This window comes from Ixodes scapularis, unplaced genomic scaffold, assembly GCF_016920785.2.
Source record: "Ixodes scapularis isolate PalLabHiFi unplaced genomic scaffold, ASM1692078v2 PGA_scaffold1__304_contigs__length_218370807, whole genome shotgun sequence".
Lineage (NCBI taxonomy): Eukaryota > Metazoa > Arthropoda > Arachnida > Ixodida > Ixodidae > Ixodes > Ixodes scapularis.
The window spans coordinates 74,277,570-74,285,715 of NW_024609846.1; the positions used below are offsets into that span (position 1 = coordinate 74,277,570).

General features: G+C 45.0%; 1 protein-coding gene across 2 annotated transcripts in view; it reads left to right on the plus strand.

Annotated features, from left to right (window-relative positions):
- Positions 1-4,499: 4,499 nt before the first annotated feature.
- LOC121835950 overlaps positions 4,500-8,146 on the plus strand; it is a 34,980-nt gene continuing 31,333 nt past the window's right edge. For both annotated transcript variants that reach the window (XM_042290530.1, XM_042290531.1), the window contains exons 1-2: positions 4,500-4,608; positions 7,636-7,706. In XM_042290530.1, coding sequence (XP_042146464.1) covers positions 4,548-4,608; positions 7,636-7,706 — 132 coding nt within the window. In that variant the 5' untranslated portion in view covers positions 4,500-4,547. The remainder of the gene's footprint in view (positions 4,609-7,635; positions 7,707-8,146) is intronic.

The window sequence follows — 8,146 nt, forward strand, 5'->3', positions numbered from 1 at the left end:
CCCCGCGGTGACGCGACTATGTGGTCGTGTCTGAGACGAAGCAACTGCATAGCCGCCTCGCGGCCACGACGCCAGATTGGTTTGATGGGCGCCCTCGTGAATGCACGGTGCGCCATATTATCAAGAAACATAGCATAGAACCTACGCAATGTATTCTTGGTGGGGTCCAGGCCCCGAACAAACTATGGCACACAGAAACTATTGATAATCAAATTATAGCCGTATGCAATATCCGTCCCAATTGAATGTGCTGAAAAAAGTAAAACCGCCTACCAATTAAAAAAAAAAAACTACACCATTTCTTTTTTGTTTACTCTTAATTATACCTAATAAAATCAAAATAAATATTCCATTAGTAACACGACAATGATAATCCCTTTTCTGTGTCTAACGTTAAACAACCTTATCGCATGCGTTTTAACTTCCTTGTGTGTTTTATTAATTGAGCTATTGCTTCTCCTTACTCTGTGCTTGGGCTAACTAATATACAAAAGTATTGCTTAATTATTTTTTTCAGCAGGTTTTGCTCTCTGATGTGCAAACCCAAGGTGATGGCCTTATCAGGAGACAGATTATTCCTCTTTAGCCGCACCTCGAGGACATTTGTACTTTATATTCATGTCCACATAAAGTTTCATTTGATTTGATAATGGCTTGTTGTTTGTTTGTGATGACGAACACACATCGGAATGCTCGCCCGAGTTTAATAGATAGTTTTAGAGAATCGTGTTTGCACATCCGATACGCCACGATGGGCCCTCTGGTGCAAACTACGCATATGCGAGACTTGTAGCACATACGCAGCTCGTTCCTGGGGACTCATTGTACCGTATCGGATGTGCAAAAACGGTTACATAAAACTCTATATTATCAATGGTCAGGGAATGTTGACCTAATGTATGTATTGCGGGGCTCTTGACAGCCCGAAGGCACGGCGTAGCCGGGTTCAGCTTGCGGTCAGAAGGGGTAGCAGGCCACACTTTGACTTCCGCGCCAGTGAGCACGAGAAACTGGAGGCTTGTAATTTTGTCACGGACGTAACACAAGCGGCTGATGGACTGGCCGGGGTCATTCGCCGCCGTTAGTGTCGGGCCTCGGCGTTTTCCGTCCATGAAGAGCGCCGGGTGCAACGTATTGCTTGACCACGAATGTGCAATGGTACCAGCAGATCTAGCGGTTGCCGGAGCCGGAAGCACGGTGGGAGCCTGAGCGAGCGCGAGAGGAGCTGCGTTGCCTTTACCGAGCGGGTCGGTGCTCAGCAGGGTCAAGGCGATGATAGTGGCAGCCAACTCTTCTATTTTTGATTCCATCCGGGCGACTGCGACCTCGCAGGACTGAGTGGTGCGTGTTTGGAACAAATGAACAGTGTGAGTGGAATAGTCAGCAGTGCGGTCTGCTAGCACCGCGACTCGCTCGAGCGGCATATAATCCGCGGCGGCAAGGATCATTTCCATCCCTTCCGGAAGTTTATGAAGAAAAAGCTCACGTAGTATGGGATCGGGGACGTCGGGGTTCTTTGAGCCCAAGAGCTGACGCATCTGATGAAGTAGCTGCGACGGGTGACAATCGCCAAGTTCCTGTGCTGTGAGTAGTCGCTTAATCCTGGAGCGTTCCGACACCATTGTCCGAGTCAGGAGCACACTCTTGAGATGGTCATGGGCATCGTCGCGAGGGGTTGTGAGAGGACACCGTCGATTTTAGCAGCAACTTCAGTTGGTAAGGAGGCGACGACGTTGTAAAAACGAGTGATTTGTGACGTGATTCTTTGCAGATTAAAATGTGCCTCTAACTTGATGTACTGAACCTGGGGGTTCCTGGGCCAGAAGGAAATAGCCGTAACGGAAGTGGTCCGGCGGCCTTAAAAATGCCTATGTTCGGTTGGTTTGGTTCGTGAGGAGTGGGCTGAGCGCCGCCGGTGTGCTGCGTGGACGCGCGGCGTTGTTGAGCTTGACGTGCAGGCATGGCCAAGCAAGCGGTAGATCATCCCGGTCACCAATTTGCAAGAATGTCCGACCAGCTCCAGATCAAAATTCAATCACGGGGCCTCGGTGCTTGTTATATCGGACGTGAGCCTTCTCGTCTTTTACCAGACGACAAAGTGATGGGTCGCTACGTAAGGTATTCACGGGGTACCATATTTGAGCGCGTTCTTCGCAGCGCATCCAAGGGTGAGGGAGGGGGGGGGGGGGGAGGGGTGTATGGTTGGCCATGCAAAGGTCCCCGCATCCTCAAATCAAGCTCGTACCTATCACCTGCTAAGAACGGCAATATTGGTAGAATGGAATGCAGATTGCGCAAGCACTGTGGATTTCTTCGCCAAGCTTTGCGATTCCGTTTAAACCCGAGTTGTCTATGCATTTACGCTCTACTTTCGTGAGCGGCTCTGGTGTGGGAGGCATTCAACGTCATAACTACATCGGCCTCCCAACTACTTGGTGGTATGGAGAAATCGTTTTATTTGTAATAAAATTAGTTTTCGTGCGTTTACGAGCAGAAGACGTGTTTCTAAGGTGCTGACACCAAGGCGGTTTCTTACTAAACAAATAGGTAAGAGCTTTCCGTACGCCTTTAAAGGGAAAATATTGATGTTCATCGATTTTTATAAAAAAAAAATACCATGCACTAAATATCTATGCTAAGTATGTATAAAAATTTCTAACCAATATAATAATAATCTTTCGGAAAAACAATTTTTTCTTTATGTTTACGCGTACACTTCCGAATAGCTGGATACCGTTCTACAGGCAAAAACGGACAGGGGCGCTCGTGGCGTCAAATGTATCCGAGAGCAGACGACGCTCCTACCTCAGCGGCGTTGAGTGTTGTAGTGACAGTTAACGTCTGCAGTTTTGTGGATTCTGTCTGCTTTAGGCTATCTGCGCCTCGGGATGGAGGGTGGGAAAAATCGGTGATATGTTGTGGGGTTCAATACGGTAAACAAGTGTTTTAAGACGGCAACAACTCGTTGAGAACGCGCGATGTCAAAGCAGCCAAGCTCACGCCGTAATTGGCTGAGGTCGGGGGAAAACACACGCACTTGGACGCATTTGGGGGTAAAAAAATACCACGATGTGCGCAAAGAGCAGACGAACTTGCGCGCCGTATGAAACCACCGAGAAATGCGGCAAAGTCACATCTGATCGGTTTCAGACCGAGAAGTCTCTGCGACGGAAGTTGGTCCAAGCAGTCCGACGCGAACGCTGGCTCCTATCGTTCGCGTCCTGCTTGAACAGAGTCCGCGCCGTTCTATAGCAAACAAAACCTCCCACAGAATTGGACTTCCGAAGCGGCATCTGGGTCCATATGTGGGCGGATTGCGGATGCAGCCCAGCCGCCACGGGTGGTCCCCTTGGGGGCGATGCCGGCGGATCAAATGCCAACGGTGAATCGTCTGAAATCTCGTGTTAAAATTCCTATAACATTTGCTGGTCACTGCTTGACTCAGACAAGCTTGATGAATCGTAGTCCATTATTTTCCACGGACAATCGCGACGGCCTTTCGAGTGCTTCGGTCGCTGGGCGAAACAGGCTCAAGGTGCCCATATGCTGTTGTTCACACAATATGTGACGTCACAGCAAGATGACGGCGAAGTAATGTTGCAGTGTAGTTTCGGTTTCGGCTTTATCGTATTTCTACAATTTTAAATTATTTAAAAAGTAAAAAAAAAACAAAAACTTTACTTACAGCTCTAGGCTCAGCTTTTTGCCCTATTTCAGAAGATATGTACACTTGAAAACGCTCAAAATATTTCCGGAGCTCCCTTTAAGAAGCGTAACGCGTGGCGAGTCCTACGTATATTATTCGCGTTCTGGAACCCATGAGATTCTGATATTAGAAGGTAATAACGCCGAAGAAAGAATCGTGAAGCTGCAATCATGAACATAATAAGTCACACCCTGAGTTTGTTAAGTTGGCAGTGACTATAGATGGGTAGGCGTTCGAGGCACTTTATTTATTTACTTTTTTTTCGTAAATCAAGAAAAACATAGATTATGATAACTTTGAGTAAGCAGTCGACCAGAGTTCAAGTGAGCATGTTTCATGAAATGTCAGGATAAGGCTTGCCAATTTTCAACTGCGCCTAAAAAAAATGAGGAACAAAAACTCAGAGGAAATGGTAAAGGCTATTAATAAAATGTAAAAAAATATCAGAAGTGGCCGCGGTCAACTAAAAGTCAAGTTGTTTTTCAGTGAAGATCATAAGGTCGATTTCGAAAGGACACAGCACACTTAAATCACTAAAACAGCTCAGCAGAATTGAGAAGGGGCCCGATAAATTTTCTTCCGCTATCTGAGAGTTCGACCAGGAACAACGGCTCTATTCATACGTTCTTGCCAGACTCCAGCTAAAAGTAAGGCCTAAAAATAAACAAAACAATTTTTTTAAAACTTTATTCTGTTCTTTGTGAATTGGAAGCACGTGCCCGAAATGTGCGCAATAAACCGAAATGTTGTGGATGAGAACATATCATAAAGGCTTTTCGGAGGAAGTGTTTCTGCTCTATCTCTCTCTAACTTCTCACAGTCATAACAGTCCTGATAAGATATGATTTTGAAGCTGGTCATCATTGTGCAAACCTGGAGCGCCATTCACGGAGCTACAGATCGTGAGTGAACTTTTACTAAAGGCGAAACGTGCCGATCACCTCTGCCTCATGGCGAATACCCGTGATTATACCAAATCTTGTAGTGTAGACGTCGCGATTGTTTCTTGCAAAATTCCCGTTAGTGCGTCATATAAAACGGTGCAACTCACACGCCTTTTTTCTTCTTCAATTATGGTACTCAATTGCGTAAATTTTCAACGGCGGTTATATTCCTCGTTTCATTCGCTGACGAGCAGGCACGTAGGCAGGGGGGGAGGGGGGGGGGGGGCGTGGGGCCTGGGCCTTCCCCGAAATCATCCATTTTGTTGGGACCTCCTTTCTCCCCCCCCCCCCCCCCCCTCCCCCCGAAACAAAATCCTGGTTACATGCCTGCTGACGAGTATGTTGAAACTGGATAACGCTTGTCCATGGACTACTGCGATCACAGTACACATTCGGGTGCGTTCACATAGGACGGTCATAGCCCTGATATAATAGTTATTTTCTGTTTTAAATTAAATGATTATATGAGGTAGCAAACTTTGTCGGCACAACGGAATGAACCTCACTTTTTCATGAAACTTGCTTACGTAACACAAAATTGCATCTGAGAGGACGTGTCAGAAAGATTTTACCAATTGTGCGGAGACGTACCTTTGATGGTCACAGCCGTAATAAATAGAAGCTTCTACAACGTACTACTTGAATCTATAAAGCACGCCAACTAGTATACATGACTTAGTTAAATTTATTTTATTTAAATGTGTATTTTAAGTAAAATAAAATGACAAACATGGCCGTTTGTGTAACCATTTCAGATTTAGGGGTTTTAGGGTGACTTTTTAACACCTCTTAGGCACGCTTCAAACGGGGCAACTTTCTCAGCAACTTTGGTGTTGCTGGCGGGGTGTTTCCTAGCTTTTCCTAGATCGACACGAATTGCTGAGGTAAAATTCGGCTCAAAACAACCGAGCAACTCGGAGAAATTCGAACACGTTTGAAGTGGCTGCAGGTAAATCAGGGACGCGATATTTATACGTGGTACCCCGCGTCGGTGATGATGACAACTAAAGACTTGGTTCTAGTTTAAAATTCGCGGACGACACCAAGAAAGTAATGTGTGTGCGCGGAAAAAAAAAGGCGGATTAATGAATTATTGTTGGCGCCGAGTCCCCGCCAGTGGAATCTGTACGAGGAAGAAACAGTCACTCGCGAAGAAAATCAAAGCATAATACAAAATACATGATTCGTCGGGAAAGAACCTGATAAGTGGTTCGAGCACACCATCGCGCTCCCCCATACCTTCTTGCCCTTAGTTAATATAATCTCTACTGCCCCAGCTGTTTTCTCTTGGATATGGATGGAAACTTAGACCTTCTTTGGTCGCGTGTGTTGTGCCACCGGTGACAGAACGGAACAATAACGAACTACTGCGCCGCGTCCGAAAACAAGCGATTACGCCGTACCGCTATGGCGCACTCGATGTAACCAAACCGGGCACCCGGTTTGTTTACATCGCGGGTATCGCGTGACATTCACCTGTTGCTCAGTGGCGCCCCCTAGCGTGGTTCTCGCCGAGAATAGAGAAGCGAAGGTGTGGAATTTCAGATAGGAGCGGGAGCAGGCGCGCCATAACTACGTTGAACAAGGTTGGTGTGTTGACCGTTTTGAGTCTGGTCTTGTCTCCGATCTTGACCTTGTTCCGCCTGTCTCGAAGAAGTTTTAGATGCAGCTGAGCGCCCGACCGCCGACACCCGCCAGGCTTGCGCTTCCGACCCCCACCGCGTGAGGGACTGAGTCAAAGGCAGTGGCGTAGCCAGGGGGGAGGCTTATGGGGCTTCAGCCTCCCATGAAATCCAGCCAACCACATGACATCCATGCGGTATAAGGTTTAAAAGCGCAAACAGGCAGAGACGATAGGAAACAACACAAACGACTAGGACAGGCACTACTCTCACTTCATTTATTGCAAGACCGTTCAACGCTTATATGCAAAACTCATCTGCCTCTACATATCAAAACACGCTAACAGCCAATAAAACACTTTACCAGACAACCCTCTAGATACGTCACTTCTTTACCAGGAGGCCTTAAAACCTTATAACCTTATACCTAGCATGGACGAACTAGCCCAAACCAAAATTTGAATGAGACATACATATGCATTTTGACGCCCTTTTGACCCCCTCCGCACCCTTAGTCAAGGACATCCCGGACAACTCGGCCTCACCCTTCCCCCTCACACACTTCCCTAAGAAAAGTTTCTGGCTACGCTACTGGTCAAAGGCTTTTTGGACGTCGACTGCTACGATTGTTCTGGGTCGAACTTTCGAAGGACGATACAGCACATCGAGACTGAAGATGAGTAGGTTGGCTAGCGTGCTCAGGTCCCGTCGGAAGCCTGTTTTGGCAATTCTTCTTCCACTTCTTCTTTCACCTCTTCTTGTTCTTGCTCTTTTTTTTTTATTCTTCGTTTTCTTCCTTTTCCTCATATTCTTCTTCCTTATATTCTTATTTTTTAATTTAAAAACTTCTTAATTCACAAATTTTGGTTAGCCATTCCACTGTCGAAGTCTTGGTTCGAATATTTCTTGGTAGAAAAGAGCAGGAGATACGTTCCAAACTTATATTGGAGGTAGGAACAGCTTTTGACGCAAGAACACGTTATAAAAGTGGAATATATAGTTACAATGACAACATATTAAGCGTGTGTTCTTTTTCATATCTTGTTATTTTTTTATTACTTGCAAAAGTTTTGAAAATGTACCAAACGAGAAAGCAAATGCCTCCAAGAATTGCGAGTTAACTGTTAACTACGAATTAGTCAATATTTCTGTATAATGCGAGCAAAAGTGTCTAAACATAGTATTTTTTAATACACACATATCACGACACAAACCAAATTCGCTTTCTTTTTTTTTTATACACAATTCAGGTACTAGAAAACCTGCTTAAGACATATCGTGACCATTAGTTACGCCACTGAACTTAGCATTCTGTACTATATCACAAGAATATTGTCAAGCTCAATTATAATTTTTTTTTCAGCAAGTAAATACATCAGAACAGTGCAAATAAATGAAACATGCAGAGCAGACAAGATAGTAGTAACACCATATGTGAGTAGTATTTTGTATTATTTTTACAAAATAAGGGTTTTACCACTCCTGGATGACATATCGCAGAAGTGTGCAAAATAATAAATGATATAGAAATTACTCTCATATTTTTGCAAACAATACCGAGAATCACGGCTAATTTAAAACCCTTTTATGACCTTACGCTACACAAATGCACAAAATAAATTATGTTTACGTTATAATGATCATAAACGCTATAGGCATATATCTTTGTGCGCTCTGAAGCAACACTCAAGGTGTTATGACTCTTTCTAAGTCGTGTTAACTCGACGTAGACAGAAAATTAATTCTTTTCCGCTCCGTTAGAATCGGCCTGAAGTACTTTTTGTTTGTTCATGTTCTTACCGTGGAAGCTAAATTTCTTAAAGCGGGAGCGGGCCGTGATTAGTAACTCTGACATTGGTGGCTCCATATCATTG